The sequence below is a fragment of the Falco biarmicus genome, chromosome 2 (genome assembly GCF_023638135.1).
Source record: "Falco biarmicus isolate bFalBia1 chromosome 2, bFalBia1.pri, whole genome shotgun sequence".
Classification (NCBI taxonomy): domain Eukaryota; kingdom Metazoa; phylum Chordata; class Aves; order Falconiformes; family Falconidae; genus Falco; species Falco biarmicus.
The window spans coordinates 64,907,284-64,923,295 of NC_079289.1; the positions used below are offsets into that span (position 1 = coordinate 64,907,284).

General features: G+C 39.6%; 1 protein-coding gene across 18 annotated transcripts in view; it reads left to right on the forward strand.

Moving 5' to 3' along the window:
- MCF2L (MCF.2 cell line derived transforming sequence like) overlaps positions 1-16,012 on the forward strand; it is a 164,320-nt gene that overhangs the window by 82,841 nt on the left and 65,467 nt on the right. For 17 of the 18 annotated variants that reach the window (XR_008820008.1, XM_056327209.1, XM_056327193.1 and 14 more), the window contains one exon: positions 12,179-12,262. Coding sequence is in view for 17 of the 18 variants with exons in the window: in XM_056327209.1 (XP_056183184.1) it covers positions 12,179-12,262 (84 nt within the window). In the remaining variant the exon portion in view is untranslated. Of the gene's footprint in view, positions 1-143; positions 246-12,178; positions 12,263-16,012 lie in introns of those variants that run through there. The other variant, XM_056327196.1, reaches the window with a different exon arrangement.

Consider the following 16,012-nt stretch of genomic DNA (forward strand, 5'->3'; position numbering starts at 1 on the left):
AGTGGAGATATTATTTGCTGTTAATAGTGCGGCTACAGTCCATTGCAGAACTGAAAGCGTGTTTTGTGGAATAGGGACAAGCAAAAATTGCTTCCTTATTCGGGTGCTTGAATTCACATTTCCAGTTGTGTTTTCCGCTTTTGGTATGCGTGACTATTGCGGAGGAGGACCAGAGACAGAGCACTGTGTCCATGGACTGGTGTCTAACTTTCTGACGTTTCAAATGTCAAATTTAGATGAAGCAGGTATGGAAAGAGTGGATCTTCTAACTAAGGGGGTGATCTTACTAATCTTTAATTAGTTTTACTAATTAAATTATCAACGTCTGAGTCTGAGTGCTTTGCTTCTCAGTAGAGCTCCATGGTACTAGGGGTAATACCAAAGGCATGCTGCTTAGGAGGAATGAATGAAAAATTCAAGTAAAGTGAGGCTAGCCAGGTGGAAAGGGTGGAGGGATTAATCAGTCTGAGTAACTCTTGATCTTTATGTGCACCCTTGTCTGTGCTGAGAGGGGAGGGGTAGATTTAGGAAACAGCTGATTATTGTATGAGAGAGTAAATCTCTGTTTTAAACTGCAGAACCAGGGAGTGTTTTCTGTCAAGTGTATATGTAGCCATGCCAGGATTATTTCTGCAAGTTGCCAAGTTTAAAATGGGGGGTGGGGGTGTAATTTGTATTTGATTATTGAGAAATAAGTGAGCAAGGCTGCTTTTGTTAGCAACTGCCAAGGCTTGATTTTAATCTGTTGACTGTCACGACTTCTTGTGGGCATGTTCATTGTGCCAGTGATCGCTCCTTCCCAGAGAACTCTTGAAGGATTTTCTCTTTAAAGTGGGCAGAAGGGTTTTGCCTTTCCCAGGCACTGTTCTTTTCCTCCTGAGTGCTGTCCGGGGTATTTTGTGTGCCTACAGTGAGCAGGGAGGAGAAAATTGGAAGTGAAGGAAAGGTCTCAGATACCCATCTTTCTATTCTCAACCCTATGAAATTTCCCAAGGAAAACAATGCCATCTTGGGGAATTCCTTTGTCAGTCCGTGTCCAGGAGTGAGTGCAGAGAGATGGCAAAAAGGGTGGACAAACTGAAAAGAGAGGATGGGTTTAGGATATGGGCACAGGACTCAAATGTTCTGCTTAAAGATTGTGCAGGTAGTTGTGAGCAGTGCTGGTTCTGGTTTTCAGCATCCAAATGGGGATGAAAGCACCTCCTGTCTTATAGGTAACTTGCAAGATTAAAAAGTTTCTGACACAGTTTGGGTGTTTGAGTAGCAGGTTGATGAGCCAGCACTGCCTGTCTGAGGCCTCAGATCCCCAGGAGTTAACAGGCTCTCTCCGAGGCATAGGATCTTGTGGAGGTTCAACCTAGTTTTCTTTGTAGGTGGGGGAAATATGGGAAGAGGATGTCTACAGACCTGGCAGAAGTCTTCTGTGTGTGATTGTAATTGAGGGGACTGTTTTTAAAATCTGGCTACCTCAACCTTATTTGCAATGAAGGTAGACTTCCTTCAGCTGTTGGAGTCTGGTGCAGCACATGGGAGTCACATGTCGGGGAATGAATAGTGTAGTGGATAAATTGTCATCATTTGCTACATCTGGGTATTAGAGAACATGCCAAAGTTGTATCTGAAAGGAGAAAAGCAATGCAAGTCAGTATCTTTCATGCTTGTTTGCATATGAGGTGGGTATGATGTGGTCTTCTCAGAGCTATAGTACTGCAGCAGGAAGGTTCTGCTAGTTTTGCACCCTGCAAAGCTGTTAGCTGTTGATATGGGATCTTCTGGAGGGTTGTGAACAGTTCTTATGAAACAGATTATTGGCTGGATTTTTTTAGAAAGCAGAACTACTTCATCATGACTGAGATATTTCTTCTTTCCTTTGCAAAAGCTATTGCTTTATTTATCTTTCTTTTGTTTTAATTTTGTTTTCCAGAAAATTGATATACCATGAATATATGGTTATAGACATATTTTATTAGCCTGAGATTCAGCAAATGTGTCAACATAACTAAATTTTACCCTACTCGCTATTAATTTTTAAAGTCACTATACTGATTTTAGTTTGTACGTGTTCACTTGTTGATATCTAAGTTGGAAATTTCTCTTTTCTTTTTTGGGGACTTCTTACCAGTTAATTCCTTCAGAATTACAGAAGAGCTTAGGTTGGAAGGGACACTGGATGCCACCTAGTCCTGCCTCTTGCTCCAAGCAAGATTAAAGTTAAAGCAGGTTTCTCAGAAATTTGAATTTTGTATACCTCCAAGGGTAGAGATCTCTCAGCCTCTCTGGGCAGCCTGTTACAGTGCTTGGCTCTTCTCATGGTGAATTTTTTCATTCACATTCAGCTGGAATTTCCTATGCTGAAGCATCTGACTTCTGTGTCTCATCCCCTTGCTGTGCAAAGTTTCAGAAAAGACATTCGCTCCTTTCTAGTAAGTGTTAATGTCCTTTTAAAAACTAAAACAAATGCTCTAAACTTCTATAGAGCACCTCAGCGGTGTCATTGAAACTTGGTACTTACTGGGACCTAGGGACAAGTTTATCCCCATCTTAAAACCACTTATGTGACTTTTTTGTTCATTTGGCTTTTTGTTTGTTTATTTTAACCTGCCTTTAGTCTCAAGACTGTCCAGCAAGGTCGAATGAAACTTTAGATGAGAATACCCACCACCAGGGAAGTTCAAGGCCAAAGGCTGCTTTGTAGCCTCTTCTGCACATGAAGTATGAAAGGTGCTACCCCCTATCATTACTGTGTACCTGGAAATGAAGGAAGTCTTAAATGTTTGTTACCTCAAATGCTTTATAGACGCTGTGATTCAAGCATTTCTCTAAGCATCAAATGTTTGGAACTTTTTTCTTTTACATTGCTTTTCTCTTCAAAATGCAGCCCTACTGTGTTTCTGTTTTGTGCAGAAGACCCAAAGCCTTTGAAAACGGAAGAGCAGTCACTTAGAGTGCTTTTGAAAGACTCTACCTTTTATAAACCTTTGTTCCACAGAGCATGTGGTATTGTAGCAAACAAAGTTCAGCTCTGCTGAATTTAATCCTGTTTTCTGTTTTCTGTTCACTTAGGTGACAGAAATTGTGAAGTTCATCTAATTCAGAATCATTGATGTATCTATTCACTTCTGCGTTTGAACATGACAGGGGTTTAAGTTTTATGTTCTAAGCAAGGATTTTGTTTCACTTGAGGCGATTTTATGGACAATAGCTTCTCCTAACGAACAGCCAAGTTGTTAATTTTTTTAATATGCATCTGCTTTGTACTTGGCACACACAAAACGGGGAATTTTTTTGTTCTGAGAAACTTAAGGGATTTTCCTCTATGTCCAAAAGTTAGTTTCCATCAAAATATACTCCTTGCTTACTGGGATAGAGCTTTAGTTGGTAGATCTTGATTAGTCATTACAGCTATGTGCCAAATTCTCAGATTGGATAATGAATAGATGCATCATTTGAGACCTAGAAGAGGTTGGGGGCCGATAAAGTGAAGGTGGGGAGGCTCCTACCAAACCCCTAGCAAGCAGCCTGCAAAACCCTGGATGCGAGCAGCAAAGCTGACTGTATTACATCAAGTGATTATTCAGCTGCCTGTGAGAGATACCGAACCATGTCCATGTCCTGCCTCTGTTTGTATTGCCTGAAGCATATTAGCAGCGCTTTAGAGAGATGTGATGGGTTTCACGTTTTTCATGGCATTAGGCAGTAAGCCACAGTGCTTCAAGAGCTGCTTCGTTAACAACTGTTGTCATCTCTATGGTAAGGTGGGGCAGCCAGTTTGGTTATGAACTCAGCAACTTCTTTTTTGTAAGTCATCTCTAGTCAAGAGTCCCAAATACTGGGAAGTTCACAAGCAGCTGCAGGTTAATGTCTTAGCTGAAAACTAGTACTCAGCTTCAAATAAGCCAGTTAGTGAACACTTACCCCTTCATTCGCTCACACCCATGAAGTGCTCCATTTCCCCTTCCAAAACTTAGGTTTATAGATATACGGCTCTATGAAAAAGTATGCTTGTGCCAGCATACCATAAAATACGTTGTTTGTTAGAAGTGATTCTAGCCATACTCCATATCATTGAAATGATAAAATTAAATAAAGACTTTTTACCAGGACCTGCAGTGACAGGACAAGGACTACCAGCTTTAAACTGGAAGAGGGTACGTTTAGTATGGGCATAAGGAAAAAATTTTTTACAAGGAGGGTGTTGAGACACTGGCACAGGTTGCCCTGAGAAGCTGTGGATGCCCCATCCCTGGCAGTGTCCAAGGCCAGGCTGGATGGGGCTTTGAGCAACCTGGTCTAGTGGAAGGTGTCCCTGCCCATGGCAGGGGGGTTGCAGTAGGTGATCTTTGAAATTTGCTTCCAACCCAAACCGTTCTGTGACAACCTTAAAATTGTTAGCACTTCTATAATTTCTTACCAGAATACAAGTGTACAGTAAGCAAGTAGATTTTACCACTTTGCTGTTTTATAAAAGTGATTTTAATTTTCAGATCGTTGTTTAAAATCTTGTCTTGCTTCCAAAATATCATACAAAAATAGCATTCTGTTAGCAGAATCGCCAAGTATTCATGCAGCTGGTCCTGCGTGTGTTGACTTTTCAGTTAAAGCTTTGGGTCATGCTTTGAGATATATATTTTTTTAAAGGGAGGTTTGAGAGCAGGTAATTTCAGTGGAGAAGAAACTTCAGTTTGGTTGCCTGAAAAGATGTCCACTTTAGCAAATGTGTTTTAAGTTGTGTGATTGCATCATTAGTGTTTAAGTCATGTTGGAGATGACTCCTACAATCTGCATGCAGCTTTTCTATTCAGAGCTAATCTTTCCATTTTCTGTATTTGTAAGACTTCCCCTTCTTTGCAAGACTTAAGTACTTAGAAAGCAAAATTCCTATAATAATTTTTTCAGAGCATTAAATCTTGTTAAATACAGTTGGCAAAATCTAACATTTCTGTTATCCCATGGAGGATTGCTTGCTAAAGTACTAAAGTGAGACACATCTGGGTCACTCACTTTCTTATCACTTGATTGCTGGCTAGGGGAACATTCTCTGCTGCTCAGTCTGTATCTACTATTTCTCCATTTAAAAAAAAAAATCCTTGCTTTTTGCAAAATCTGCTGCTTCTAGGTGGCTAAGTACATTTAACTTTAGAAATATTTTTATACTATGCACTCAGTGTGATTTGCAGTATTAAGGAGTTAATGATGCTGCAGTTTTGGCAATATTTTAACCCTGTTTTGGGGGTGTGGTTCCTAGCAGTCTGAATCTGTGCTGCAAGAACCAGAAAAGGGTTTACCAGCAGGCTTGGCTTTCTTCAGGACATCCTGGAAAAAGGATGAGAACAGTATTATTGTTGCAATAGTAAGAGCATGGCATGTGTGCCAGGTTAATTCTTACTTTTAGCTGGTAAGTACATGTGACAGTGTTGCTGCCCCTTTATGTCCTCTTGTGGCTAACAGAATCTATGCTGTAGTATGGCATGTACTATGATGTAGTATTCAAAGTTCCCCTTCCTTCTCAGTTTGGGAAAGGAGTAATTATTATGACTTGGAACAGCATGAAGAATATACCTTTCTCACCAAAACAGACTAGGTGCACTTAAGCACTGTATGGAGCAAAAGCATGGCAAAACAGATTAGGTGCTCTAACTGGTAACACTTTCAGATTTCTTGCAGAAGTTGCAACATCTTCCCTCCCCTTTTATCTTACTTTAGATTTTCTTCAAGTACAGCAAAATACTGATCCCTAGACTGACTTTCTAATTATTGCATCAATTTCTTCTAGTTGCAGATTAGCTAGTATTTGATCACTCTTGTAAGTCATATCCAAACTTAAAGCTGATCCTTGAGAAGCTGTGGGGCTACGGAGTACCTGTGTCAAGTAGGTGTGACTGATGAAGCAGAAGAGGAAGAAGCTGTAGTATTTGGCACTCAAGATAGGCTGTGAATGCATCTACTATACATGGAAGAGAGAGAATTATATTTCCTCTGATGTTTGTGCTTTGAGGTGATATTACTTAGGCAAACTATGGCAAAAAAAAACTTTGTTGCCTTTTCCAAAAAGGGAGGTGGAAGAAGGAAGAGAAAAAACCCAAGAATGTCCTTTGACATGCATAATAAGAGGTCAAATAAAAATATTTAGAGTTTGAAAGAAACAGAAATCTTCGTTGAGACTCGAAGTATGCTTTTGAGCAGGTATTTCATAATATGAGTCAAGGAAATGGGGACTGTTACACCTCTTACTGTCTTGTGCCAGCCCAGCAGTGCTGCATTTGCTGTACACCTCAAATGTTTTTTAAAAGAAGGATGAGTGATTAATCTCCCTACTAGAAACTGAACCATCATCCTTGTAGTCTTGTAGGTAGGTAGTCCTGTGCCAGATCTCCAGCTCTGTGATCTCAAAGAAGGAACAGGTGGACACTTTTGTCTTTAATTGTGGTTACAGGAAGCAGGAATCACCTGGGTAAAGCAGGTGGTTCAGTAGGCATCTATACAATACAGAGATTTCCTTTTTTTGTTTTTCTTTTATTTCACCCATGACTAGTTCCTGCCCCTTGTATTTAAATTCTGGAATTTTAGCCTTTTGTGATTAATTTATGTGTCTTCTAAGTAGTTGTGGTATTCTTCAGGTATGATTAAATGAGCAGTTATCAAGTTTCATGTCAATGGAATAGTTTAAATATTACCAAAACTTAGGGATTATGAAAAGCGCTGCAGAAATATGGACTTTGTGAAAGATCTGAATGGTCAGGGCTTCTCAAACTCCTCTCAAACTCCTCAGAGCACCACTTAAATAATAGGTGCCTCTGTCCACCATGCATGCACTTATAATAGAGGGAACATCACTCCTAAGGTTTTGGGTTTTCTTTGGCAGGACTGCTTTGAACTCTTGACTCAACTAGATCCTTACTTTGAAAATATATGGGATTGCAGCCTAGCCTGTTGCAGCAATGGGCTACATAGTCATGCTGGCCTACGCATGTTGTGGTGATAGGCTCAACATTCCTAGAAGATGAACTGATGTTAGTAATGCTGCAAAAGTGAAACTTATGCAAAGCATGATCCATGCAAAAGAAAAAGTACCTCAACCTGAGGATCTGTTTTACGTACCAGGGCTCTTGAGAGGAAATTGTCTTTTCTGACTAGGAGAGATAATGGAAGACGTAGTTTGACTGCAGTCTGTAAAGCTTTTACAAGTAAAGTTTTTACATAACTGTCTCATTTAAAATGGATGTGCCATATGAAGCATTTGGAGCGCTATGTTGCTTTATTTCTATTTGTGCTAGCAACTGGGCTGCTGGTGGAGGCAAAGAATCTAGCTATTTCCTGCTTGCTTGGGACCTTTAGGCTCACCACAAACGAACAAGTTGTGAGTGCGCTGTTTCATTGGGGTGATAATTTCCTTCCCAACTACGCTTTAGCAGAGAACTGTGTTTTGCATGAAAATTCCAGAGGTTTAATCACTTGCTTTTCCTGGCCTTTTGTTTTGAAGGCAGTTTAGCCAAATAAAATAGAAATGAACTCTTCCTGAAGATAGTTCGAATTGATGAGGTTCTAATACTTGGTTTATGAACACTTGCATGAACTCCTGTCATCAGCCTGGTGTGGCTACAAATTGCACATGGACCTGAATAGCTCAGTCTGCAGCTGTTGTGCCTGGGCAGACCTAGCACAGAGCTTGCAGGCATCATCACTATTCAGCAGTGATTTTTAAAATTCAGTTTTAAAGCTGGAGATCTCTCTTGGCGTCTTAACTAGCTCATTAGTTTCATGTGGCTTAGCATGGAAGAGGACTGTCTTCACCAGCTCTGCTGCTCTGGCCCTTCCTCCTTTTGGAGTTACACAAAGGAGCTGACTGTTAGTGACAGTGGTCTGGAGGCAAAGATGAAGAGTGAAGAATGAGGAAATGAAAGGTTTGCCTTGGGGCTGAAAGATGAAGGCACTGCTCTGAAAGTCATTATCATGCATTTGTAATTACCAGATGGGAGGGTGCTTTAATTGAGAGATTTTTCAAATGAAGACCCCCTTCATAAAAGGCATTCAACTCTTTGAGTGGTTAGGCTGTTCCAGAGGAGAAACTAAACAAAACTGGTTGAGAAAAAGACATTATTTCTTCAGTTTAAAGCCTGAATTTCATAGAGGAGCCAAGCACGTTTTCAGGAAAATCTTGCTGACTCGACGAGAAAGAGGAAGAGGAAAAATTATTGGTAGTTTGTTTTATGGTGTACTGCTGGGATCTGTGCTGAAAGGCATAATTGCGTCCGTATGTGTACACACAGATTGGCTTTCAAGTTGGTATAAAGTAATGACCATAGAATTTAATGCAAAACTACTCAAAAGGGTGGAGTAATTCCAGCTGGCTTGGTGGGAATTGGATTAAACCCATTAGAGAGGATCATGAGTTGTGTCCAGAGACTTCCTTCCTCATAATGTAGGTATGGTCTGTCCAGACTCCCCTCCAGCGTTGTCTTCTGTGAAAATGGTTTTGCTTCAGCATGTCAGACAAACTCTGAGTGATGATGCATTTTGGTTTGGTTGGAAAAGAAAGAGGAGCCTTTTTACCAGTAAGTGAAAATCTTGACTTGAGTGACATTGATCGTTTTCTAAGATCTGGGTTTCTTCAGGGCTTACTGGCACCAGGTAATTCAAGCACAAGTTATCTTTGTGCCCTCATGCTTAAATCTGTCATCCTGCTTCATTTGAAATGCAGTCAGATGCCTTTGATGGACAGGGTCAGGCCCCTTTAAGCCATCTTTCTCCATCATAGAGACAGGACTATCAAAGCAAGATTTAAAATTGAATCAGAAAATGATATATCCATAAGACTCTGGTTCACATTTTTAGAGAGAAAGGGTTGGCGTTTTTTTTTAGTAAGAACCACATATTTAACTGAATCCTTGTACATTAGTAAGATGACACTTCTGTCCCCTTTTACACTCATAATTTAAATGCTAGATAATGTGGGGGTTTTTTAAAGAACCTCCAGTTGTGCATTCCCAGCTATTCTATGTGTTCATTCTTTAAAAAGAATAATAATAAGAGAGCAGTAATAACTTTACAGAACCTTATTTTACTGTTTATTAGCACCTACAGTACCAGATGCACTGTAAATTCCACAGGCTTTCTTTTTAGCAAGCTACTCTGGAAAAGTCTAAATGAGTTCTTCAAGAAAGAGTAGATATTCTGGAATGTTCTGATATAAGCATCTTTTTTTCAGCTGTGGATTTTGGATAAAGCAAAACGGACTAACTATTAGGTTTCTGTTTTGAAAATACTATGTAAAGCAGTCAAGGTAGAACAGGGAAAATCATGAGCTGTGTAAACCTTGATCCATGTGAGTGGAAGTAGAATTCAAGCCTATAAAAATTCCTTGGAAAACAGTGAATGATTTTCAGTAATTCTGTGTTTTAATGTGTGTGTAATTAGCTTTACTAAAATGGAAAATGTCCCTAAAGTATGTAGCAGGTGACAGGTTCTCTATTTAAAGAATATTTCCAAGAAATTATTTTCCCCAAAGTCCAGGAGTGTATGTGTGCCCTTGCAGTCTGTTTAGTGTGGATGCCTTTTGTTATCTTGTCCTGTTAAGGGAATAGTGTATTCAAATCATGATGGGCAAACTTAAAGTGAAATCAGATTAAATCCCAAGCAAACTGTGACGAGCTGTCTTTTCTAGAGGGATGCTAAATATGAAGGAAATTATGCAGAGCAATGAGTTTTTACAATTGCATCTCCTCTGCAAGGAAGCAGGGTATTGGAGAGGGATTTCTGGCTAAATCTGTGAGCACTGATACTGGGTTCCAGCATATCCATTCAAGCTGCTGGATGTGAACTGTTCAGGAGTTCCAAGAGTTGCATTTTCTTGCTTCGTTTTGTACTGGTATTTATCTCAGCTGTTTCAAATTATCGAAAATCAGCTCTGGTCTTCATGCATATTCTACTTCCAGAAGCATTGAAATTGAAACTAGATCAGCAAGAGCAAGATGAGATGCACTTTGGTGGAGGAGGACGCAACAGGAAGAGCTTCTGGAGGTTTTCAGTCTGTAAATGGACAGTGTGCTTCTCCTCCAGTTGCAAACAGGCTGTCTCTTAAATTTGAGTTAAAACAGTTTAAAATCATGGGGAGGATACTGTGTTTTCAGTGAAACACTGTTTTGTCAACAAAATTATGGGGCAGCTCTGTGCTGGTTGCAAAAGCTGCTGCTCCTGTTGGAGGGAACAGTGGGGCAATCAAGACTTGGGTCTTCACGTGGCACAAATCAGGACTGCAGTGGGATTGATCGCGTGGATACATGAAGAAATGTTGATCATTATTTATCTGGGAAACATAAAGAGTTTCCTTGCCTTACGAATGCCTTGCCTGCTTGAATGTTGTGTGTCACATGTTTACTTGAATATGCAAAACACATCTATTTTATTGCATGCTTATGCTGAAATAATGAAATTTTTTCTGCCTGTGGCTGTAGGCAGAATGGCATATTACAAAGGGATTACATTCTTTTCCCTTTTCCCATCTCCCACCAAAAAAAATCAGGTGTTGACCCTGTGACAGCTTATATTCAGGTAAATGGGTCCACCTGCAGGCATTGGTTTGCAGAATCAGGGATGTTTCATTGCTTAAACACTGCTGCAGGAGGGCGCCTTATATTAAAAAGTGCTGACAGCAAAAGTAAAATCTAAAATCCTTTTTTCTTTGGAGGGAGGGGTTCCCCTCGTCTGGAAATGACTTAGCCATCTGAGATTGGCCTTCTGAAAGATCTGTATTCAGTTTTCTCTTAAAATCCTTAAGATGGTGACATAACTGAAGGTCTGGGTGAAATATAGCTTAACAGTTAAATGTATCCACTTATGGATTTGACAGCATGGTATGCAGAGGTCTTCTGATCAAGCAGCAGTTCACCGGATGCAGAAAAATAGCTCTGATTAGTGTGTGACCTTGGAAGTGGTCATGGGTCTTCCTCTGCCCGGCTGGCTGAAAGAGAACAGAGACGATCTGTTTCCCAGTATAAGCTGTTGCTTATCTGGAAGAAGTAACTGAAAGTGGGGGTTTTTTGCTATTCTCAAATAATTGCCATTCTCAGAATTTTACGTACATGAGAATCACTTACAAAAGCAAGTTGGTCACTGTTCAAGATACAGTATTTGATGGATCTCAGTAATAACGAGTCCCTTCCTTGAGGGCCAGAACCGTACTTCTTTCTGTTTGATCAGCTTGTACTTCAAGGCAGATGACACCCTTGCATCACTTTTAGGTTTTTACTTGCTTTTCCTGTGCATAGTCACAGTTTTGAGTGTCAGATTCAAGTGTACCTTAATAGCATTTCAAAGTGCATTAAAAAACAAAACTTTATACAATGTCAGATTAAAAGAGATGTTCAAAACCAAATAATGAAAATGCTGGGTTATCCCTTCGCTACTTTTCAATGAGGTTAAAAATGTAGAATAATTTTTATGAATTTTGAAAGAGTAAAACTTCTTGTTTCCTTGTAAAAAAAAAAAGTGACATCATAGTTTAATGAATGAGGCAACTCTGTCACGCAGACTTTATTGTGCTCAGCAAAACCTGGGTCTCTGGAAATAGGCCGTGGGAAATGCCTCTGCTCAAACAGTGCGGCAGAAGACAAAGACTTGGGAAAGCAATAAGTTTGTCATTAAGCTAAAGCAGAAAGGCTGAGATAAAAGATTAAGCAATATTTTTCACAGCTGAGGTATGAATGTGTGTGCGTAGTGTGAGGATGTACTTTCAAGCCCGTTCCGCCTATCTTATTGAACACTGTTGCTTTGGGGCTGCCTTGAACGCTAGACAACAGGTTAGAGGGATATAAGTTTCTCTTTTTTTTGTGTGAGTTGAGAAGATTTTAATAAAAATTGAATTTGATATGTAAAAACCCACTGTTTAACATAATCCCTGAGGAATATTAGCTCTGCAGTGTTTGGTTTAGTGACGTTCCATACTGCTTCCCAGTGTCAGCAAATCCACTTTACTCTTTTATCAGATGCTGTTCAAAGAAAAGTTTACCCTTGGCAAACACTTGAAAGACTCCAAACATTTTCTTGTATTTTTGAAAACTTGGACAGTTTTCTAATTTTCTGGTGTTTGTGTTCTAGGAATGATGATTATTTTTTTTTAATATCAGCTGTGAAATTTTACATAAAATGACTTTGCAATGCAATTTTTTTTTTCCCTCCACAGATGAAATCATGCATCAGGATAGCGTTCCCCTCTATGCTGCAGATATTCAGGACCAGTTAAAGAAACAATTTGCTTACTTGTCAGGTAAGACTATGGTGTACTGTCCTATAGACATTGATTAGATATATGGTTTGGCCTGTTGTGCTTTCATGGTTTCTGAGGTCTCATATAGGAGAAATTTGTGTATTATGAGCCAAAAATACATACTATCAAGAATTGTTATTTAATAATTTACAAATTTATTTTTTTTAAAGAAAGTGTTATAGAATTTTTAAATTACAGTTAGTTCTCCAGTTAACTGGAGAGTTTTCCAGAATTGGAGAGTGCAGCATGGGTGCACTGGTGGTTGCTGTTATCTTATAGTCCTCGGCCCACAGCCTCAGCTGCCACTGGCTCTGCCGTCAGGTTTGATATTGAAGCCCAAGTTGACACCTTGGTTTTGACCAAAGCAGTGGAGTGAGCATCACAGTACTACCTTCCCCTGCAGCCTCAGTGCTGGGTCAGGCACATGTAACATCGAGTTCTGGACAGGGTTTTTGGCTTGATATCACCACCTGTCTTCTGCAAAGGAGCTTGCTTTTAGATGTGAAGCTGTCTCTAAATGCAGCACAGCCATGTTCACACAGCACAGAGTCTTTGCCCCTGGATAACCTGTGCCAGGTAGGTGATGGGGGGCCTGTGTTTGTGCCATCCAGATGTTGGCTTCTGAGCTTGGCCCATCTCAATGCTGGGACCATGGCTGGCTAATAATGGGTAAAGGAACAATAGTGCCTTTGCTCACTGATCGGGCTGCGTGGCAGGTGTCTGATAAGCTTCTGAGTTTGTTTTCCTGCCCGTAAAGCTCTTGCAGGTGTTCAGCAGTGAACTTGCTGGAGTTACTGTTCTGCCCTCCCTCCGGTACATAGAGAGGGAAAGCATCAGTGGCTTCGCAGAGCTGCCCTGCCTCCTTCAGCCTAAAGGAGATTTACCTCTCTGGGCTGGAGCTGGGTTTTATGACTGTTTTTTTTTTCCTTTAAATCCCTCCTCGCATCAGATCAAGACACAGGGCAATGAAGCAATGTACTGTTTTGCTTGGCAAGAGCTCATTGAATCTTGTTGTATTAATAACTAACCATTAATTATAGTTTATTCCTGCCACACAAGCTAAACTAAGTGTGAGTCTGTGGTAATGACTGTGTTTTCTGTGGGGTGGTGGTAGCACTTAGAAGATTATTTTGTATATGAAGCTGGCATTCATGCTCCATTTGAGATTATGGTGTTTAAGTTACAATTCTTTTCTGGCAGTTTATTTTTTTGGCTTTACAAGTTCTTCCTTTGTATCCAGGGGCAGAAACTGACTCATAATAGTGTTATGCAAGAATCAGCCTATCTAGGAAACTGTAAGTAGGGTTTACATTTTGCCCCTCTGAGTGAGGGGGAGAACTGGTGACTACAGTAGAAGAATTAAATCTCATTGAGTCCAGCTGGAGATTGTTCATGTCTTAAGACTGTTGAGTTCACACAGCCACAAGCACCTTCAGTGCTCATTACATCTACCATGCAGTGGGGTTTAGTAAGAGCAGCCATTCTTCATCCTGTTTTCTTCTTTTTATTCACCTTTACACCCATCAGAAGTCTGTTTTGTTTGCCTGAAATAGTAGGACATCTGCATTACCCTCTGTTGTATTTCATATTTCTTGGGTAATTTGACTGTTAAGCATTTTCATTTGACTTTGGACCTCAGTTCTTTTACCCTAATTCTCCTGCAAGACACTGACAGTTAATTTTCTGTGCTATACCAAATAGTGGTGTTACGGGTTCTGTGAACAAAGGAACAGCCAATATTTTGATAATGTACATACAGTTTGGTTTTTGTTGCAGTTGTGCTTATGAGTGGCTTTGCTGTAGTGCCACTTAAGACATTCACAGTGTGTGTGAAAGGGACTTTTTTGCTTATTACTAAGTTGCCTTGGAAATAGAATCTTAGGACATGGCATAAAGCTCATTAAAATGAAAGTCCATAGATTACGAACACTTCTGGTAGATAGCATCTTTGCAGGTATGGTGAATTGCATAATGTCTTAGATGCATTTCAGGTTTTAGGATTTGGCTTTTGAACAGCGATGCGACAGATACTTGAGAATTACTTTAGTTTCTCTAATAGGATGTATCTAGGTCTCGTGGGATGCTTGCTTGAATAGTGAATGAAACCTAGTCTGCTTCTGTGGCTAAAAGCTGTAGCCCTTCCCAAGCTACTTCCTGTGTTTTGGTCTAAATAGGAGTCACTTCTTGGTCTCTTTTCCTCTGCAGGTACAAAGTAATTCATGTCCCTCCTTCTGCTAGATTATAATGAAAGTGCTGCAGGGACATCCAAATTAGGCTTGAAATTAAACAAAATAAAGCAAAAACTTCCATTAATGCTTCAGTTTTTCAGTAAATATAGCAAAGTGCTATGAGATCAAGGTGCTAGCTACTCCTACAGACACTGAAGGCTCCAGGTGTCACTTAGCAATGAGCATGCAGTCATGTGTCGAGCTTAAATCTAATGGAGGGGCAAGATGGGGATGAGGTTTTTAATCAGTCATTCACATAACAAGTTTATAAACCCTGAAGTTAATACTTTACCTCAGGCCCAGCTGTTTACTTTTCCCCTTGGATGTTTTTTCTTTCTGTGGAACAAAGTCCTTATCTTTCTTTGCAGGAATTGTTAATCTTTTGCTGTTGTTAGACTGTATTAAACATCCTCTCTACATGGTTCACTGTTTCATCTTTTTTCTTCCTTTAGTTAGTATTTGTGCAACCACTTTTTCATCAGCATTGCAAAGGGTCTTTGCCTTTGTTTTTTTCATCCTCATGAAGGACATTGGGAAGGTCCATTTAAAAGTCATTGGAAAATATATTCCTTATATTTTATATAAATTCCTTTTGTTTGCATTTTGTATTTGTTTTTTCTTTCATAAGTATTTCCTTTTCTCTTGCCTTGATTGGAAAGTTGCTGTGTGACTTTCTTACCCAGCTTTACAGCTATCTGCCATTGCTGTATGCAGGTATGTTAAAATAAATGTACGTGAAGAAGAGCATATAGACAGCTGTATATATTTACAAGCGTCTTAAGTTGTACAAGCTATGTGATGTGCAAATAAGACTCTTGGCCACCCTAAGTACTGAACCAATTATTTCAGCTCACTTTCTTTTGAATGCCTCTTTATGCACTGAACAACTTTAAACAACGCATTTCCATTAAAGGAAATACAAATACAAGTTTGTGCTGGTTGCATTTTTGCCTATCAGCTATTCATAGCTGTTTTTCCTGCTGTTGGAAAAGTTAGCTTGGTAGTAGCTTTCAAAATGCTTATATCTTTGCCCCTTTAAACTATCAATCTAAATAATAAGCTTCTCCCTGCTCTCTGTAACTTTATTTACTTGTCTGTGCTCTTGCTCTCCTCTGTGGAAATGACCTGAAAATACCTCGCTGGTCAAACTGTTCCCTTTGAAGTGTCCACAGGTGCTGAGTCTGTCTGTAAAATTGTGTTGGAGAACTTCCGAGTGGATCTTGTACCACATACATTGCATCAGTTAGTTAAAAATACCAACTTGATTTTTGTTGCTGATATAACATGGTCAACGTCTTATGTTGTATATTGACAAGGGAAGAGATGTGACTTACCAATTTCTGTCTTGCACAGGTGTAAGCTTAACTGCTGGTTTATATTCACAGTGCTAAACCCATTGTAGAGATTTTTTTTAAAAAAAAAAAAGTAGCAAAGAAAAAGAGAAAGAATAGATCCTTGGCTAAGATCTCCAGTTCAAATACATTCAGGTACAAATTTAGTTATTGCAATCTTAATTTCTGAG